At 58.5% G+C, this 20,595-nt stretch overlaps 1 protein-coding gene across 5 annotated transcripts in view; it reads left to right on the top strand.

The window, feature by feature from the left end:
• L3MBTL1 (L3MBTL histone methyl-lysine binding protein 1) overlaps nucleotides 1–20,595 on the top strand; it is a 110,319-nt gene that overhangs the window by 58,137 nt on the left and 31,587 nt on the right. For all 5 annotated transcript variants that reach the window (XR_012798978.1, XR_012798977.1, XR_012798979.1 and 2 more), the window contains exons 6-8: nucleotides 1,076–1,167; nucleotides 7,245–7,349; nucleotides 10,919–11,054. Coding sequence is in view for 2 of the 5 variants with exons in the window: in XM_075585075.1 (XP_075441190.1) it covers nucleotides 1,076–1,167; nucleotides 7,245–7,349; nucleotides 10,919–11,054 (333 nt within the window). In the remaining 3 variants the exon portion in view is untranslated. The remainder of the gene's footprint in view (nucleotides 1–1,075; nucleotides 1,168–7,244; nucleotides 7,350–10,918; nucleotides 11,055–20,595) is intronic.

The following is a 20,595-nucleotide window of genomic DNA, read 5'->3' as shown; positions in this document are numbered from 1 at the left end:
TCTGCCTGTGTCTTTCACACACCTCTCCTAGCTCACATCGCTGGCACTGTCTCATCTCCCGGGGCTTCCAGTTCTATCTGTGTCTGCCTGTGTCTCTCACACACCTCTCCAAGCTCACATAGCTGGCACAGTCTCATCTCCCGGGGCTACCAGTTCTGTCTGTGTCTGCCTGTGTCTCTCATACACCTCTCCTAGCTCACATCCCTGGCACAGTCTCATCTCCCGGGGCTTCCTCCTCCACTCTCTCACACACACACTTCTCTCTCTCACACTTCTCACTCACACACACTTCTCTCTCTCTCACACACACACACATGCACACACCTCTCAAACACAAACACACACTTCTCTCTCACGCACACACTTCTTTCTCACACACACCCACACTTCTCTCTCACACATTCACACCCACACTTCTCTCTCACACCCACACTTCTCTCTCACACCCAAACTTCTCTCTCACACACCTCACACACACACAAACCTTGCTCTCTTTCGCGCACACACCTTGCTCTCTTTCGCACACACCTCTTTCTCTCGCACACACCTCTTTCTCTCGCACACACCTCTCTCTCGCACACACCCCTCTCTCTCGCACACACACCTCTCTCTCGCACACACACCTCTCTCTCGCACACACACCTCTCTCTCTCGCGCACACACACCTCTCTCTCTCGCGCACACACACCTCTCTCTTTCGCGCACACACACCTCTCTCTCGCGCACACACACCTCTCTCGCGCACACACAAACACACCTCTCGCGCGCGCGCACACACACCTCTCGCACGCGCGCACACACACCTCTCGCACGCGCGCACACACACCTCTCGCGCGCACGCACACACACCTCTCGCACACACACACACACGCACCTCTCGCGCGCACACACACGCACCTCTCGCGCACGCGCACGCGCACACACACACCTCTCTCGCGCACACACACACCTCTCTCGCACACGTACTTCTCTCACACACACACACTTCTCTCACACGTACTTCTGTCTCACACACTTCTCTCTCTCCCTTCTCTCACACACTTCTCTCTCACATACTTCTCTCTCTCTCTTCTAGTTTCAGGGGATGAGTTGACTGATTCCTGGTCTTGGGCTTCATATCTGGAGGAGCAGAAATATATCACCGCCCCCCTCAGTCTGTTTCAGGAGGTGTGTGAGGAGGAGGCTGGCACTGTACCTGTGCTGTGTATACATGGCATGGTGTAGTAGTGTGTGAGGGTGAGGCTGGCACTGCCGCTGCCCACGCTGTACCTGTGCTGTGTATACATGTCATGGTGTAGTAGTGTGTGAGGGTGAGGGTGAGGCTGGCACTGCCGCTGCCCGCACTGTACCTGTGCTGTGTATACATGTCATGGTGTAGTAGTGTGTGTGGGGGGGGGGGAGGCTGGCACTGCCGCTGCCCGCGCTGTACCTGTGCTGTGTATACATGTCATGGTGTAGTAGTGTGTGAGGGTGAGGCTGGCACTTCCACTGCCCGCACTGTACCTGTGCTGTGTATACATGGCATGGTGTAGGAGTGTGTGAGGGGGGAGGCTGGCACTGCCGCTGCCCGCACTGTACCTGTGCTGTGTATACATGTCATGGTGTAGTAGTGTGTGAGGGGGGAGGCTGGCACTGCCGCTGCCCGCGCTGTACCTGTGCTGTGTATACATGGCATGGTGTAGTAGTGTGTGAGGGTGAGGCTGGCACTGCCGCTGCCCACGCTGTACCTGTGCTGTGTATACATGTCATGGTGTAGTAGTGTGTGAGGGTGAGGGTGAGGCTGGCACTGCCGCTGCCCGCACTGTACCTGTGCTGTGTATACATGTCATGGTGTAGTAGTGTGTGTGGGGGGGGGGGAGGCTGGCACTGCCGCTGCCCGCGCTGTACCTGTGCTGTGTATACATGTCATGGTGTAGTAGTGTGTGAGGGTGAGGCTGGCACTTCCACTGCCCGCACTGTACCTGTGCTGTGTATACATGGCATAGTGTAGTAGTGTGTGAGGGTGAGGCTGGCACTTCCACTGCCCGCACTGTACCTGTGCTGTGTATACATGGCATGGTGTAGTAGTGTGTGAGGAGGAGGCTGGTACTGCCGCTGCCCGCGCTGTACCCGTGCTGTGTATACATGTCATGGTGTAGAAGTGTGTGTGAGGGGGAGGCTGGCACTGCTGCTGCCCGCACTGTACCTGTGCTGGGTATACATGTCATGATGTAGTAGTGTATGAGGAGGAGGCTGGCACTGCCACTGCCCGCGCTGTACCTGTGCTGTGTATACATGTCATGGGGTAGTATTGTGTTTGAGGGGGAGGCTGGCACTGCCGCTGCCCGCGCTGTACCTGTGCTGTGTATACATGTCATGGTGTAGTAGTGTGTGTGAGGCTGGCACTGCCGCTGCCCGCACTGTACCTGTGCTGTGTATACATGTCATGGTGTAGTAGTGTGTGTGAGAGGGAGGCTGGCACTGCCGCTGCCCGCGCTGTACCTGTGCTGTGTATACATGTCATGGTGTAGTAGTGTGTGTGAGGGAGGCTGGCACTGCCGCTGCCCGCACTGTACCTGTGCTGTGTATACATGGCATGGTGTAGTAGTGTGTGTGAGAGGGAGGCTGGCACTGCCACTGCCCGCACTGTACCTGTGCTGTGTATACATGTCATGGTGTAGTAGTGTGTGAGGGGGGAGGCTGGCACTGCCGCTGTCCGTGCTGAACCTGTGCTGGGTATACATGTCATGGTGTAGTAGTGTGTGAGGAGGAGGCTGGCACTGCCGCTGCCCGCGCTGTACCTGTGCTGTGTATACACGTCATGGTGTAGTAGTGTGTGTGTGAGGAGGAGGCTGGCACTGCCACTGCCCGCGCTGTACCTGTGCTGTGTATACACGTCATGGTGTAGTAGTGTGTGTGTGAGGAGGAGGCTGGCACTGCCGCTGCCCGCGCTATACCTGTGTATACACGTCATGGTGTAGTAGTGTGTGTGTGGGGAATCTTTTTTATTTTAAATACAAAATACAAATATTTACAAATACACACAATACTTACAGAATAGCATCCAGAAAATGACATAAACAATACATTTAACTTACAGAGATTCCCTTTTCAAAGATATCTAAACGCATCTCTCCAACCTCTCAGATTCCCCCTGCTATATACACTTTACATCTGATAGATAAATAACACAAAGTAATCAGGCAAGTTTCCTGCAAAAAGAAAATCTAATTCTTAATGTCCTTTAGACTAGAAAAGACTTGAGTCTGTATCTTTTTCCCCTTAACACTATTCACATTAATTAGTTGCCGCCTTCAGCGGAGAGGGGCACTTTGCATATTTAGTGAATCACCACCACCCTTTTTTTTTCTTTTTGACCATTTTCTTTTTCCCGGGGGGACTCTCTGACGGCAGATTTCTCTTATTCGATGGTCCGGCCATCTCAATGTCCTGAATAGATCCAGACCGCTGCGAGGTCTGACTGTCCGACATATCGGGGTCTGCGTCATCCATCTTTTCACCCCAACTCTTTTCCTCCAATACCTCATATGTATTGTGCTGTGAGATCTCTTCTTGGACAGTTTCTATAGTTTTCTTTCCAGCTGAGCTGGTTTGGGCAGCCTTGTTTTTACTTGTTATTGTTCCCCATTCATTATCGCCATCTTTGCGAGGTTTGCCGCCATCTTTGCAGGGTTCGCCGCCATCTTTGCAGGGTTCGCCGCCATCTTTGTGGGGTTCGCCACCATCTTTGTGGGGTTCGCCACCATCTTTGCGGGACTCGACGCCATCTTTGCTCAGATCGCTCCTGTGTTCTCCGTCTGACCCCCTTTGGGCTGGAAGTGTATATGTCAGACCCAGAGACTTTAAAACCTCTTCTACAGGTGCAAGTTGAAGACTTTCTGATGACCCTGCTTTATTCTCTTTATCACTAGGAGATGCTGTATTCTGTACTCTAGACATTTCATTCTGCCTGTAATGGTTGTGTTCGGCTTCTGGGCAATCTTTAAAGGAATGACCACATTTATAGCACAGGTTGCAGACAATGTCCTTGTCACACTCAGAGCTTTGATGACCAATAGAACCACATAAAGTGCACCTGATTTTGTCACATGCTGAGCTTAAGTGCCTGGGGGAATCACATTTAAAACATTTTTTAGGCTGTCCCCAATAAAAACATCGCCCGCGATCCCTTCCTATATATATGGCGTTTGGGAGGTGACATGCCACATTGTGTGTGTATCTAAGTTTAACTTTAAACTTGTAACCCCCATTCCAGAAACCTTCCGCATCCATACTTTTCACTGGACCAGACTGAATATCGCACTGTCTTTGTAGCCAAAAACATATATCATTCTACCGCTACAGTCTCAATATCAAAGATAATATTCACTTCCACGGTCACAGGGCGAGAAACCTGGATAACTTTAAAGAATTCCCATTCTGGATTATCCTTCACTTCTCTATAACGAAACCAGAATTTTTCTAGCCCTTCTGGTGTCTTAAAGCTGACTTCGTAGTTTCTGCTATTAGGGGCATGTAACAAAGCATAAACCTCACTGGGTTGGAAGCCAAGAGAAACTTTGATCAAGTCTTTTCCTACAACAAATCTGTCCGGTATAGGAACCATATCCCCCCAATAATGCAGTCTGACTACGTTCCTGCGCTTTCTGGCATCATCAAATGACAAATAAGATGTACCTGGGCGTCTTGTACTCCATGCTGACTGCTGTGGGGGAGCTGGCTCAGCCGCTCCTGTTGGTTTTGCTGCCGTTCCTGCTTCAGCTAAGGACTTTGCTTTTGCCGCTCCTGTTTCTGCTAAGGGCTTTGATGCTGCTGCAGTCTGTATGGATTTCTCTCCCACTTTAGGAATCTCCATTTCTTGCGCCTCAAAAGCCTCTACTGCTTCAGCGTTCTCCACTGCTTCAGCCATTTCTATTTCAGACACTTCTTCATGTGCCTGGGCTGTTTGCTGCTCTGTCTCAGGTGTATTGCCAGCATCATTCAGGTTCTCAACCTGGGCTGTTTGCTGTGTGTCTGACTTGGGTGTGGCTGCTAATTCCTGCACCTGTCTGCAACCATCAGCTGCTTGTAGTCTCTCTGTATCAGGTAGAGTTGTATGCAGTTTCTCTATCTCCGGTGCAGCTGTATGCAGGGTCACTGCGTCAGGTACAGTTGTTTGCGGGGTCACTGCGTCAGGTACAGTTGTTTGCGGGGTCACTGCGTCAGGTGCAGCTGCTTGCGGGGTCTCTGTCTCAGGTGTAGCTGTAGTTGCCTGTGCATTAGTGTGTATGTCCTTGCCAATTTGTGGGATAACAATTTCTGTGACCCCAAGTCTCCTTTTCTCATGCTCTGCCTGCCTTTTACTCTTGGCTTCACTAAACCTTGAGCTGTTTTTAGCCGCAGTTCTCTTACCCGTCTGGTTCTGAGCCGGACTTTCAGTATTCTCCATTTCAGATTCTTTCTGCCCAACATTTTCATTCATCTCTTTTTCCACATTTTCTGACTCTTTCTTTTGCAAACATTTCTGCACTTTAGCTTCCAGGGAAACTTTCTTATCCGCATTCAGATTAGCTTGAGACCTGGTTCCCACCTGGTCCCCACTGTGTGAGGGGGGGGAGGCTGGCACTGCCGCTGCCCGCGCTGTACCTGTGCTGTGTATACATGGCATGGTGTAGTAGTGTGTGAGAGGGAGGCTGGCACTGCCGCTGCCCACGCTGTACCTGTGCTGTGTATACATGGCATGGTGTAGTAGTGTGTGAGAGGGAGGCTGGCACTGCCGCTGCCCGCACTGTACCTGTGCTGTGTATACATGGCATGGTGTAGTAGTGTGTGAGGGGGAGGCTGGCACTGCCGCTGCCCGCGCTGTACCTGTGCTGTGTATACATGGCATGGTGTAGTAGTGTGTGTGAGGGGGAGGCTGGCACTGCCGCTGCCCGCGCTGTACCTGTGCTGTGTATACATGGCATGGTGTAGTAGTGTGTGTGAGGGGGAGGCTGGCACTGCCGCTGCCCGCGCTGTACCTGTGCTGTGTATACATGTCATGGTGTAGTAGTGTGTGAGGGGGAGGCTGGCACTGCCGCTGCCCGCGCTGTACCTGTGCTGTGTATACGTGGCATGGTGTAGTAGTGTGTGAGGAGGAGGCTGGCACTGCCGCTGCCCGCGCTGTACCTGTGCTGTGTATACATGGCATGGTGTAGTAGTGTGTGTGAGGGGGAGGCCGGCACTGCCGCTGCCTGCGCTGTACCTGTGCTGTGTATACATGGCATGGTGTAGTAGTGTGTGTGAGAGGGAGGCTGGCACTGCCGCTGCCCGCGCTGTACCTGTGCTGTGTATACATGGCATGGTGTAGTAGTGTGTGTGAGGGGGAGGCTGGCACTGCCGCTGCCCGCGCTGTACCTGTGCTGTGTATACATGGCATGGTGTAGTAGTGTGTGTGAGAGGGGGAGGCTGGTACCACCGCTGCCCGCGCTGTACCTGTGCTGTGTATACATGGCATGGTGTAGTAGTGTGAGTGAGAGGGAGGCTGGCGCTGCCTGCGCTGTACCTGTGCTGTGTATACATGGCATGGTGTAGTAGTGTGTGTGAGGGGGAGGCTGGCACTGCCAGTGCCCGCACTGTACCTGTGCCCGCACTGTACCTGTGCTGTGTATACATATCATGGTGTAGTAGTGTGTGTGAGGGGAGGCTGGCACTGCCACTGCCCGCGCTGTACCTGTGCTGTATATACATGTCATGGTGTAGTAGTGTGAGTGAGAGGGAGGCTGGCACTGCCGCTGCCCGCGCTGTACCTGTGCTGTATATACATGTCATGGTGTAGTAGTGTGTGTGAGGGGAGGCTGGCACTGCCACTGCCCGCGCTGTACCTGTGCTGTGTATACATGTCATGGTGTAGTAGTGTGTGTGAGGGGGAGGCTGGCACTGCCGCTGCCCGCGCTGTACCTGTGCTGTGTATACATGTCATGGTGTAGTAGTGTGTGTGTGAGGGGAGGCTGGCACTGCTGCTGCCCGCGCTGTACCTGTGCTGTGTATACATGGCATGGTGTAGTAGTGTGTGAGGGGGAGGCTGGCACTGCCGCTGCCCGCGCTGTACCTGTGCTGTGTATACATGTCATGGTGTAGTAGTGTGTGTGAGGGGGAGGCTGGCACTGCTGCTGCCCGCGCTGTACCTGTGCTGTGTATACATAGCATGGTGTAGTAGTGAGTGTGAGGGGGAGGCTGGCGCCGCCGCTGCCCGCGCTGTACCTGACCCCTTCTCTCTCCTGCAGTGGCAGTTGGTGACCCCTCATATGAACGGATTTAAGGTGGGGATGAAGTTAGAGGGAACGGACCCTCAGCATCCATCCATGTACTTTATCCTGACTGTGACTGAGGTGAGCAGGACCCTCCCACCGCAGGGTGACACCGTGACCCCCTCCCACCGCAGGGTGACACCGTGACCCCCTCCCATCGCAGGGTGACACCGTGACCCCCTCCCACCGCAGGGTGACACTGTGACCTATCCCACCGCAGGGTGACACCGTGACCCCCTCCCACCGCAGGGTGACACCGTGACCCCCTCCCACCGCAGGGTGACACCGTGACCCCCTCCCACCGCAGGGTGACACCGTGACCCCCTCCCACCGCAGGGTGACACCGTGACCCCCTCCCACCGCAGGGTGACACCGTGACCCCCTCCCACCGCAGGGTGACACCGTGACCCCCTCCCACCGCAGGGTGACACCGTGACCCCCTCCCACCGCAGGGTGACACCGTGACCCCCTCCCACCGCAGGGTGACACCGTGACCCCCTCCCACCGCAGGGTGACACCGTGACCCCCTCCCACCGCAGGGTGACACCGTGACCCCCTCCCACCGCAGGGTGACACCGTGACCCCCTCCCACCGCAGGGTGACACCGTGACCCCCTCCCACCGCAGGGTGACACCGTGACCCCCGTGACCCCCTCCCACCCAGGGTGACACCGTGACCCCCTCCCACCGCAGGGTGACACCGTGACCCCCTCCCACCGCAGGGTGACACCGTGACCCCCTCCCACCGCAGGGTGACACCGTGACCCCCTCCCACCGCAGGGTGACACCGTGACCCCCTCCCACCGCAGGGTGACACCGTGACCCCCTCCCACCGCAGGGTGACACCGTGACCCCCTCCCACCGCAGGGTGACACCGTGACCCCCTCCCACCGCAGGGTGACACCGTGACCCCCTCCCACCGCAGGGTGACACCGTGACCCCCTCCCACCGCAGGGTGACACCGTGACCCCCTCCCACCGCAGGGTGACACCGTGACCCCCTCCCACCGCAGGGTGACACCGTGACCCCCTCCCACCGCAGGGTGACACCGTGACCCCCTCCCACCGCAGGGTGACACCGTGACCCCCTCCCACCGCAGGGTGACACCGTGACCCCCTCCCACCGCAGGGTGACACCGTGACCCCCTCCCACCGCAGGGTGACACCGTGACCCCCTCCCACCGCAGGGTGACACCGTGACCCCCTCCCACCGCAAGGTGACACCGTGACCCCCTCCCACCGCAGGGTGACACCGTGACCCCCTCCCACCGCAGGGTGACACCGTGACCCCCTCCCACTGCAGGGTGACACCGTGACCCCCTCCCACTGCAGGATGACACCGTGACCCCCTCCCACTGCAGGATGACACCGTGACCCCTTCCCACTGCAGGTTGACACCGTGACCCCCTCCCACCGCAGGGTGACACCGTGACCCCCTCCCACCGCAGGGTGACACCGTGACCCCCTCCCACCGCAGGGTGACACTGTGACCCCCTCCCACCGCAGGGTGACACCGTGACCCCCTCCCACAGCAGGGTGACACCGTGACCTATCCCACCGCAGGGTGACACCGTGACCCCCTCCCACCGCAGGGTGACACCGTGACCTATCCCACCGCAGGGTGACACCGTGACCCCCTCCCACCGCAGGGTGACACCGTGACCCCCTCCCACCGCAGGGTGACACCGTGACCCCCTCCCACCGCAGGGTGACACCGTGACCTATCCCACCGCAGGGTGACACCGTGACCTATCCCACCGCAGGGTGACACTGTGACCCCCTCCCACCCAGGGTGACACCGTGAGCCCCTCCCACCCAGGGTGACACCGTGACCCCCTCCCACCCAGGGTGAAACTGTGACCCCCTCCCACCCAGGGTGACACCGTGACCCCCTCCCACCACAGGGTGACACCGTGACCCCCTCCCACCGCAGGGTGACACCGTGACCCCCTCCCACCCAGGGTGACACCGTGACCCCCTCCCACCGCAGGGTGACACCGTGACCCCCTCCCACCGCAGGGTGACACCGTGACCCCCTCCCACCGCAGGGTGACACCGTGACCCCCTCCCACCGCAGGGTGAAACTGTGACCCCCTCCCACCGCAGGATGACACCGTGACCCCCTCCCACCGCAGGGTGACACCGTGACCCCCTCCCACCCAGGGTGACACCGTGACCCCCTCCCACCGCAGGGTGACACAGTGACCCCCTCCCACCCAGGGTGAAACTGTGACCCCCTCCCACCCAGGGTGACACCGTGACCCCCTCCCACCACAGGATGACACCGTGACCCCCTCCCACCGCAGGGTGACACCGTGACCCCCTCCCACCCAGGGTGACACCGTGACCCCCTCCCACTGCAGGGTGACACCGTGACCCCCTCCCACCGCAGGATGACACCGTGACCCCCTCCCACCGCAGGGTGACACCGTGACCCCCTCCCACCCAGGGTGACACCGTGACCCCCTCCCACCGCAGGGTGACACGTGACCCCCTCCCACTGCAGGGTGACACCGTGACCCCCTCCCACCGCAGGGTGACACCGTGACCCCCTCCCACCGCAGGGTGAAACCGTGACCCCCTCCCACCGCAGGATGACACCGTGACCCCCTCCCACCGCAGGATGACACCGTGACCCCCTCCCACCCAGGGTGACACCGTGACCCCCTCCCACCGCAGGGTGACACAGTGACCCCCTCCCACCCAGGGTGACACTGTGACCAAGACATTTTTCTCTCCCCTCCCTCTCTGTAAATCCCCCTTGCTCTCTGCTTCTCTCTCACCCCCTTCCTCCATGCTTCTCTCTCTCCCTCCTTCTCTCTCTCTACCCTCCCTGCTTCTCTCTCTCCCCCCTACTTCTCTCTCTCTCTCTCTCTCTCCCTCCCTACTTCTCTCTCTCTCTCCACCCCTCCCTGCTTCTCTCTCCACACCTCCCTGCTTCTCTCTCCGCCCCTCCCTGCTTCTCTCCCTCCCTGCCTGCTTCTCTCTCTCCCTTCCTGCTTCTCTCTCTCCCTCCCTGCTTCTCTCTCCCCCTCACCCTGCTTCTCTCCCTCCCTGCCTCCCTCTCTCTCACCCCCTTCCTCCATGCTTCTCTGTCTCCTCCTCCTGGATTCTCTCTCCCCCTCCCTGATTCTCTCTCCCCCCTCCCTGATTCTCTCTCCCCCCTCCCTGATTCTCTCTCCCCCTCCCTGATTCTCTCTCCCCCTCCCTGATTCTCTCCCCCCCCTCCCTGATTCTCTCTCCCCCCTCCCTGATTCTCTCTCCCCCCTCCTTGATTCTCTCTCCCCCTCCATGATTCTCTCTCCCCCCTTGATGATTCTCTCTCCCCCCTCCCTTATTCTCTCTCCCCCTCTCTGCTTCTCCCTCTCTTCCCTGCTTCTCTCCCACTTCCTGCTTCTCTCTTCCCCTCTCTGCTTCTCTCCCACTTCCTGCTTCTCTCTTCCCCTCCCTGCTTCTCTCTTCCCCTCCCTGCTTCTCTCTTCCCCTCCCTGCTTCTCTCCACTTCCCCCTCCCTCTCTGCTTCTCTCTTCCCCCTCTCGGCTTCTCTCTTCCCCCTCCCTCCCTCTCTCCCTCTCTCTCTGCTTCTCTCTCCCCCCTTCCTCTCTCTCTCTGCTTCTCTCTCACACCCTCTTCTTCTCTCCCTCCCCGGCAGGTGTGCGGTTTTCGGATACTTCTGCATTTTGACGGTTATTCCGACTGCCATGATTTTTGGGTTAATGCCGACTCCCCAGATATTCACCCTGCGGGGTGGTGTGAGGGGTCCGGGCACAAGCTACAGCCCCCGAAAGGTAATGAATATATATATATATATATATATATATATATATATATATATATATATATATATTTATTTTGTTGCTAATCACTGATTGTCATATATCTTACATCTATATCTACACACACACAAGCACTTTTGTAGCTGTAGGGGAACGCCTCTCTGTTCTCCTGGGTCAGCACCCTTGTGTGCTATGGCCCTCTCGGTGTCTTGTCCCCTTGTCTTGCTGTCAGCATACAGTACTTCTATGTGCACCAAGACATATTTCCCTCTGGTCAGTCCAGTGTGGACTAAGGAAATCTCTGCAGTCCTCCTTATATCAGCCCAAATGTGAGCTAAGGAAATCTCTGGTCTGCCCTCCTTCTCCTTATATCAGCCCAAATGTGAGCTAAGGAAATCTCTGGTCTGCCCTCCTTCTCCTTATATCAGCCCTAATGTGAGCTAAGGAAATCTCTGGTCTGCCCTCCTTCTCCTTATATCAGCCCAAATGTGAGCTAAGGAAATCTCTGGTCTGCCCTCCTTCTCCTTATATCAGCCCAAATGTGAGCTAAGCAAATCTCTGGTCTGCCCTCCTTCTCCTTATATCAGCCCAAATGTGAGCTAAGGAAATCTCTGGTCTGCCCTCCTTCTCCTTATATCAGCCCAAATGTGACCCAAGGAAATCTCTGCAGTCCTCCTTCTCTTTATATCAGCCCAAATGTGAGTTAAGGAAATCTCGGGTCTGCCCTCCTTCTCCTTATATCAGCCCGAATGTGAGCTAAGGAAATCTCTTTCCTGTTTCTCACAGCAGGCCTTTTCTAACAGTCCTAATCAGCCATGTGGAGTCTGGTTGATTGCCTGTGCAATTAACCAGCACACTGCCGGATGTAGAGTTTTTTCTCAACAGTGATTAGTCCCTGGTTACACTGACCAACAGAATAATCCCTGACTCCATAGGTTTGAGCAATTCCTGTGCAAAGTCACAGTATTGGAGCAGTTTAACGTCATTTCTCAATAGTTCTTCTTATTCATGCATTGCCCCAATGTCCATACACACGCTGTATGTTCTGGTCACGTATTGGGCCTGTGCTCCCCTTCTGCTCTGCAGGGGCACAGGGGGACTCCCTCCTGAATCTTCGTTCTCTTCATCTTCCCCTCGCTCTTTCCTTTTTTTGGGGTCCTTCTTTCACCTCCACAAACACGTCCCGGTCAGAGCTCCCGTCCCGGTCTGATGTGTCCTCCTCCTCCCTCGCCTAGGAGAGCCACACGCCACGCATGTCACATTTCCGCTGAGGAGCAGCAGCACGGAGAGGTGGCAGGGCCTGTGAGATAACAGCCAGGGGAGCCTCAGTTCCCAATGCAGCAGGATGAGGGAGCGCTCATTGCTATCTGTGAGAGGCTGGAAGACTGGTTCTTTTGAAGGGCGAGTGGGAGGCAGTAGGAGGATTTGATTTGTACATCGATTGCATTTTATTTCACTCGGTGTGTCTTATTTTACACAGATATCTCTAACATTGCTTTTTGTTAAGGAGCATTCCCACTTTCTACCACTGGGTGGGAGTATAACTCCATTTATGCTATCACTTATTAGACACTTTGTCACTTTTGGAGATTGATATATATATTTTTTGCAAAGCCAGTATAACCAACACTGATGAGACCAATTAAGGTTGAAACGGCTGTCTGTGGGTGGGTTTACTGGCCATGCATCTTAACCCAGGCTGTGCTCAAAGCTGTGCAATGCAGGACGCATAAGCTTATAGGGGACCATGTTATATGGTTTTGAAGCAAAACGTGGCGCTGTGTGCTCATTTGCATGTCATTTCCCAGAATCCCTTGCTGCAGTGGAATCACTGTGTGCTGGGTTGCAGACCTAGTTGTGCCTGTTTGCTGTACTCTGCTGTGCAGGAGCTGAGGGAGCCTGCGGCAGAGCGTGCTAGCCACACCACATATCCCTCCTCCTGGCCTGAATACAAAAACTATCTCCGCACCTTACCGTCCTTCCTCATGCCCCCGCTTTACCAGGAAGTGGGACAGGACCAGCTCGCTACCGCTTCCGTTATCCCGGTCATTTCTTACCTCACATTACAGCTCTCGGCACCTGAGGGATTGGGAGGGAGAGAGATTGATTGATATAGAAATATATAACACTCCAAATCCTTTACTATCAGTACAGGCGGTGCGCCCCCGCTCCCACTGGCTTCATTTGCATGAGAGGGAGGAACTTCTTGCTGTCTCTCTCTGCGCCTCTCACTCTGCGCCTCTCTCTCTCTGCGCCTCTCTCTCTCTGTGCCCCTCACTCTCTGCGCCTCTCTCTCTCTGCGCCTCTCACTCTGCGCCTCTCTCTCTCTGCGCCTCTCTCTCTCTGCGCCTCTCTCTCTCTGTGCCCCTCACTCTCTGCGCCTCTCACTCTCTGCGCCCCTCTCTCTGCGCCCCTCTCTCTGCGCCTCTCTCTCTCTGCGCCCCTCTCTCTGCGCCTCTCTCTCTCTGCGCCCCTCTCTCTGCGCCTCTCTCTCTCTGCGCCCCTCTCTCTGCGCCTCTCTCTCTCTGCGCCTCTCACTCTCTGCGCCTCTCTCTCTGCGCCTCTCACTCTCTGCGCCTCTCACTCTCTGCGCCTCTCACTCTGCGCCTCTCACTCTCTGCGCCTCTCACTCTCTGCGCCTCTCACTCTGCGCCTCTCACTCTGCGCCTCTCTCTCTCTGCGCCTCTCACTCTCTGCGCCTCTCACTCTGCGCCTCTCACTCTCTGCGCCTCTCACTCTCTGCGCCTCTCACTCTCTGCGCCCCTCTCTCTGCGCCCCTCTCTCTGCGCCTCTCTCTCTCTGCGCCCCTCTCTCTGCGCCTCTCTCTCTCTGCGCCCCTCTCTCTGCGCCTCTCTCTCTCTGCGCCTCTCACTTTCTGCGCCTCTCTCTCTGCGCCTCTCACTCTCTGCGCCTCTCACTCTGCGCCTCTCACTCTCTGCGCCTCTCACTCTTTGCGCCCCTCTCTCTGCGCCCCTCTCTCTGCGCCTCCCTCTCTCTGCGCCCCTCTCTCTGCGCCTCTCTCTCTCTGCGCCCCTCTCTCTCTGCGCCCCTCTCTCTGCGCCTCTCTCTCTCTGCGCCCCTCTCTCTGCGCCTCTCTCTCTCTGCGCCTCTCACTCTCTGCGCCTCTCTCTCTGCGCCTCTCACTCTCTGCGCCTCTCACTCTCTGCGCCTCTCACTCTCTGCGCCCCTCTCTCTGCGCCCCTCTCTCTGCGCCTCTCTCTCTCTGCGCCCCTCTCTCTGCGCCTCTCTCTCTCTGCGCCCCTCTCTCTGCGCCTCTCTCTCTCTGCGCCCCTCTCTCTGCGCCTCTCTCTCTCTGCGCCTCTCACTCTCTGCGCCTCTCTCTCTGCGCCTCTCACTCTCTGCGCCTCTCACTCTCTGCGCCTCTCACTCTCTGCGCCTCTCACTCTGCGACTCTCACTCTCTGCGCCTCTCACTCTCTGCGCCTCTCACTCTGCGCCTCTCACTCTGCGCCTCTCACTCTGCGCCTCTCTCTCTCTGCGCCTCTCACTCTCTGCACCTCTCACTCTGCGCCTCTCACTCTCTGCGCCTCTCACTCTCTGCGCCTCTCACTCTCTGCGCCCCTCTCTCTGCGCCTCTCTCTCTCTGCGCCCCTCTCTCTGCGCCTCTCTCTCTCTGCGCCTCTCTCTCTCTGCGCCTCTCACTCTCTGCGCCTCTCTCTCTGCACCTCTCACTCTCTGCGCCTCTCACTCTGCGCCTCTCACTCTCTGCGCCTCTCACTCTGCGCCTCTCTCTGCGCCTCTCACTCTGCGCCTCTCACTCTGCGCCTCTCACTCTCTGCGCCTCTCACTCTGCGCCTCTCACTCTCTGCGCCTCTCTCTGCGCCTCTCACTCTGCGCCTCTCACTCTCTGCGCCTCTCACTCTGCGCCTCTCACTCTCTGCGCCTCTCACTCTGCGCCTCTCTCTGCGCCTCTCTCTGCGCCTCTCACTCTGCGCCTCTCACTCTCTGCGCCTCTCACTCTCTGCGCCTCTCACTCTCTGCGCCTCTCACTCTCTGCGCCTCTCACTCTCTGCGCCTCTCACTCTCTGCGCCTCTCTCTCTGCGCCTCTCTCATTCTGCGCCTCTCACTCTCGGCGTCTCACTCTGCGCCTCTCTCTCTGCGCCTCTCACTCTCTGCGCCTCACTCTGCGCCTCTCACTCTCTGCGCCTCTCTCTCTGCGCCTCTCACTCTCTGCGCCTCACTCTGCGCCTCTCTCTCTCTGCGCCTCTCACTCTCTGCGCCTCTCACTCTCTGCGCCTCTCACTCTCTGCGCCTCTCTGCGCCTCTCTCTCTCTGCGCCTCTCTCTCTGCGCCTCTCACTCTCTGCGCCTCACTCTGCGCCTCTCTCTCTGCGCCTCTCACTCTCTGCGCCTCACTCTGCGCCTCTCTCTCTCTGCGCCTCTCTCTCTCTGCGCCTCTCTCTCTCTGCGCCTCTCACTCTCTGCGCCTCTCACTCTCTGCGCCTCTCTGCGCCTCTCTCTCTCTGCGCCTCTCTCTCTGCGCCTCTCATTCTGCGCCTCTCACTCTCTGCGCCTCTCACTCTCTGCGCCTCTCACTCTCTGCGCCTCTCACTCTCTGCGCCTCTCACTCTCTGCGCCTCTCACTCTCTGCGCCTCTCACTCTCTGCGCCTCTCACTCTCTGCGCCTCTCACTCTCTGCGCCTCTCACTCTCTGCGCCTCTCACTCTCTGCGCCTCTCTCTGCGCCTCTCTCTCTGCACCTCTCACTCTCTGCGCCTCTCACTGCGCCTCTCACTCTCTGCGCCTCTCACTCTCTGCGCCTCTCTCTCTCTGCGCCTCTCTCTCTCTGCGCCTCTCTCTCTCTGCGCCTCTCACTCTCTGCGCCTCTCACTCTCTGCGCCTCTCACTCTCTGCGCCTCTCACTCTCTGCGCCTCTCACTCTCTGCGCCTCTCACTCTCTACGCCTCTCACTCTCTGCGCCTCTCACTCTCTGCGCCTCTCACTCTCTGCGCCTCTCACTCTCTGCGCCTCTCACTCTCTGCGCCTCTCACTCTCTGCGCCTCTCACTCTCTGCGCCTCTCACTCTCTGCGCCTCTCTGCGCCTCTCTCTCTCTGCGCCTCTCACTCTCTGCGCCTCTCACTCTCTGCGCCTCTCACTCTCTGCGCCTCTCACTCTCTGCGCCTCTCACTCTCTGCGCCTCTCTCTCTCTGCGCCTCTCTCTCTCTGCGCCTCTCACTCTGCGCCTCTCTCTGTGCCTCTCACTCTCTGCGCCTCTCTCTCTCTGCGCCTCTCTCTCTCTGCGCCTCTCACTCTGCGCCACTCTCTGCGCCTCTCACTCTCTGCGCCTCTCTCTCTCTGCGCCTCTCTCTCTCTGCGCCTCTCACTCTCTGCGCCTCTCACTCTCTGCGCCTCTCACTCTCTGCGCCTCTCACTCTCTGCGCCTCTCTCTCTCTGCGCCTCTCTCTCTCTGCGCCTCTCACTCTGCGCCTCTCTCTGCGCCTCTCTCTCTCTGCGCCTCTCACTCTGCGCCTCTCACTCTCTGCGCCTCTCACTCTCTGCGCCTCTCACTCTCTGCGCCTCTCTGCGCCTCTCTCTCTCTGCGCCTCTCTCTCTCTGCGCCTCTCACTCTCTGCGCCTCTCACTCTCTGCGCCTCTCACTCTCTGCGCCTCTCTCTCTCTGCGCCTCTCTCTCTCTGCGCCTCTCACTCTGCGCCTCTCTCTGCGCCTCTCTCTCTCTGCGCCTCTCACTCTGCGCCTCTCACTCTCTGCGCCTCTCACTCTCTGCGCCTCTCACTCTCTGCGCCTCTCACTCTCTGCGCCTCTCTGCGCCTCTCTCTCTCTGCGCCTCTCTCACTCTGCGCCTCTCTCTGCGCCTCTCACTCTCTGCCCTTCACTCTCTGCGCCTCTCACTCTCTGCGCCTCTCTCTCTCTGCGCCTCTCTCTCTCTGCGCCTCTCACTCTGCGCCTCTCTCTGCGCCTCTCTCTCTGCGCCTCTCACTCTCTGCGCCTCTCACTCTCTGCGCCTCTCACTCTCTGCGCCTCTCTCTCTGTGCCTCTCACTCTGCACCTCTCACTCTGCGCCTCTCACTCTCTGCGCCTCTCACTCTCTGCGCCTCTCACTCTCTGCGCCTCTCACTCTCTGCGCCTCTCACTCTCTGCGCCTCTCACTCTCTGCGCCTCTCACTCTCTGCGCCTCTAACTCTCTGCGCCTCTCTCTCTCTGCGCCTCTCACTCTCTGCGCCTCTCTCTCTCTCTGCGCCTCTCTCTCTCTGCGCCTCTCACTCTCTGCGCCTCTCACTCTCTGCGCCTCTCACTCTCTGCGCCTCTCACTCTCTGCGCCTCTCACTCTCTGCGCCTCTCACTCTCTGCGCCTCTCACTCTCTGCGCCTCTCACTCTCTGCGCCTCTCACTCTCTGCGCCTCTCACTCTCTGCGCCTCTCACTCTCTGCGCCTCTCACTCTCTGCGCCTCTCACTCTCTGCGCCTCTCACTCTCTGCGCCTCTCACTCTGCGCCTCTCACTCTCTGCCCCTCACTCTCTGCGCCTCTCACTCTCTGCGCCTCTCACTCTCTGCGCCTCTCACTCTCTGCGCCTCTCTGCGCCTCTCTCTCTCTGCGCCTCTCTCTCTCTGCGCCTCTCACTCTCTGCGCCTCTCACTCTCTGCGCCTCTCTCTCTCTGCGCCTCTCACTCTGCGCCTCTCTCTGCGCCTCTCACTCTCTGCCCTTCACTCTCTGCGCCTCTCACTCTCTGCGCCTCTCTCTCTCTGCGCCTCTCTCTCTCTGCGCCTCTCACTCTGCGCCTCTCTCTGCGCCTCTCTCTCTGCGCCTCTCACTCTCTGCGCCTCTCACTCTCTGCGCCTCTCACTCTCTGCGCCTCTCTCTCTGTGCCTCTCACTCTGCACCTCTCACTCTGCGCCTCTCACTCTCTGCGCCTCTCACTCTCTGCGCCTCTCACTCTCTGCGCCTCTCACTCTCTGCGCCTCTCACTCTCTGCGCCTCTCACTCTCTGCGCCTCTAACTCTCTGCGCCTCTCTCTCTCTGCGCCTCTCACTCTCTGCGCCTCTCTCTCTCTCTGCGCCTCTCTCTCTCTCTGCGCCTCTCTCTCTCTGCGCCTCTCACTCTCTGCGCCTCTCACTCTCTGCGCCTCTCACTCTCTGCGCCTCTCACTCTCTGCGCCTCTCACTCTCTGCGCCTCTCACTCTCTGCGCCTCTCACTCTCTGCGCCTCTCACTCTCTGCGCCTCTCACTCTCTGCGCCTCTCACTCTCTGCGCCTCTCACTCTCTGCGCCTCTCACTCTCTGCGCCTCTCACTCTCTGCGCCTCTCACTCTCTGCGCCTCTCACTCTCTGCGCCTCTCACTCTCTGCGCCTCTCACTCTCTGCGCCTCTCACTCTGCGCCTCTCACTCTCTGCCCCTCACTCTCTGCGCCTCTCACTCTGCGCCTCTCACTCTGCGCCTCTCACTCTCTGTGCCTCTCACTCTCTGTGCCTCTCACTCTCTGCGCCTCTCACTCTCTGCCCTTCACTCTCTGCGCCTCTCACTCTCTGCGCCTCTCTCTGCGCCTCTCTCTGCGCCTCTCACTCTCTGCGCCTCTCACTCTCTGCGCCTCTCACTCTCTGCGCCTCTCACTCTGCGCCTCTCACTCTCTGCGCCTCTCACTCTCTGCGCCTCTCACTCTGCGCCTCTCACTCTTTGCGCCTCTCACTCTCTGCGCCTCTCACTCTGCGCCTCTCACTCTGCGCCTCTCACTCTGCGCCTCTCACTCTGCGCCTCTCACTCTCTGCGCCTCTCACTCTGTGCCTCACACTCTCTGCGCCTCTCACTCTGCGCCTCTCACTCTCTGCGCCTCTCACTCTCTGCGCCTCTCTCTCTCTGCGCCTCTCTCTCTCTGCGCCTCTCTCTCTCTGCGCCTCTCACTCTCTGCGCCTCTCACTCTCTGCGCCCGTCTCTGCGCCTCTCACTCTCTGCGCCTCTCACTCTCTGCGCCTCACTCTGCGCCTCTCACTCTCTGCGCCTCTCACTCTGCGCCTCTCACTCTGCGCCTCTCACTCTCTGTGCCTCTCACTCTCTGCGCCTCTCACTCTCTGCGCCTCTCACTCTCTGCGCCTCTCACTCTGCGCCTCTCACTCTGCGCCTCTCACTCTGCGCCTCTCACTCTGCGCCTCTCACTCTCTGCGCCTCTCACTCTCTGCGCCTCTCTCTCTGCGCCTCTCTCTCTCTGCGCCTCTCTCTCTCTGCGCCTCTCACTCTCTGCGCCTCTCACTCTCTGCGCCCGTCTCTGCGCCTCTCACTCTCTGCGCCTCTCACTCTCTGCGCCTCACTCTGCGCCTCTCACTCTCTGCGCCTCTCACTCTGCGCCTCTCACTCTGCGCCTCTCACTCTCTGTGCCTCTCACTCTCTGTGCCTCTCACTCTGCGCCTCTCACTCTGCGCCTCTCACTCTGTGCCTCTCACTCTCTGCGCCTCTCACTCTGTGCCCCTCACTCTCTGCGCCTCTCACTCTGCGCCTCTCACTCTGCGCCTCTCACTCTCTGCGCCTCTCACTCTCTGCGCCTCTCACTCTCTGCGCCCGTCTCTGCGCCTCTCACTCTCTGTGCCTCTCACTCTCTGCGCCCGTCTCTGCGCCTCTCACTCTCTGCGCCTCTCACTCTCTGCGCCTCACTCTGCGCCTCTCACTCTCTGCGCCTCTCACTCTGCGCCTCTCACTCTGCGCCTCTCACTCTCTGTGCCTCTCACTCTCTGCGCCTCTCACTCTCTGCGCCTCTCACTCTCTGCGCCTCTCACTCTGCGCCTCTCACTCTGCGCCTCTCACTCTGCGCCTCTCACTCTCTGCGCCTCTCACTCTCTGCGCCTCTCACTCTCTGCGCCTCTCTCTCTGCGCCTCTCTCTCTCTGCGCCTCTCTCTCTCTGCGCCTCTCACTCTCTGCGCCTCTCACTCTCTGCGCCCGTCTCTGCGCCTCTCACTCTCTGCGCCTCTCACTCTCTGCGCCTCACTCTGCGCCTCTCACTCTCTGCGCCTCTCACTCTGCGCCTCTCACTCTGCGCCTCTCACTCTCTGTGCCTCTCACTCTGTGCCTCTCACTCTGCGCCTCTCACTCTGCGCCTCTCACTCTGTGCCTCTCACTCTCTGCGCCTCTCACTCTGTGCCCCTCACTCTCTGCGCCTCTCACTCTGCGCCTCTCACTCTGCGCCTCTCACTCTCTGCGCCTCTCACTCTCTGCGCCTCTCACTCTCTGCGCCCGTCTCTGCGCCTCTCACTCTCTGTGCCTCTCACTCTCTGCGCCCGTCTCTGCGCCTCTCACTCTCTGCGCCTCTCACTCTCTGCGCCTCACTCTGCGCCTCTCACTCTCTGCGCCTCTCACTCTGCGCCTCTCACTCTGCGCCTCTCACTCTCTGTGCCTCTCACTCTCTGCGCCTCTCACTCTCTGCGCCTCTCACTCTCTGCGCCTCTCACTCTGCGCCTCTCACTCTGCGCCTCTCACTCTGCGCCTCTCACTCTGCGCCTCTCACTCTCTGCGCCTCTCACTCTCTGCGCCTCTCTCTCTGCGCCTCTCTCTCTCTGCGCCTCTCTCTGTCTGCGCCTCTCACTCTCTGC

This window comes from Ascaphus truei, unplaced genomic scaffold (assembly GCF_040206685.1).
Source record: "Ascaphus truei isolate aAscTru1 unplaced genomic scaffold, aAscTru1.hap1 HAP1_SCAFFOLD_898, whole genome shotgun sequence".
Lineage (NCBI taxonomy): Eukaryota > Metazoa > Chordata > Amphibia > Anura > Ascaphidae > Ascaphus > Ascaphus truei.
The sequence above is the reverse complement of the archived record's forward strand: the minus strand, read 5'-3'. Positions and strand labels throughout refer to the sequence as shown.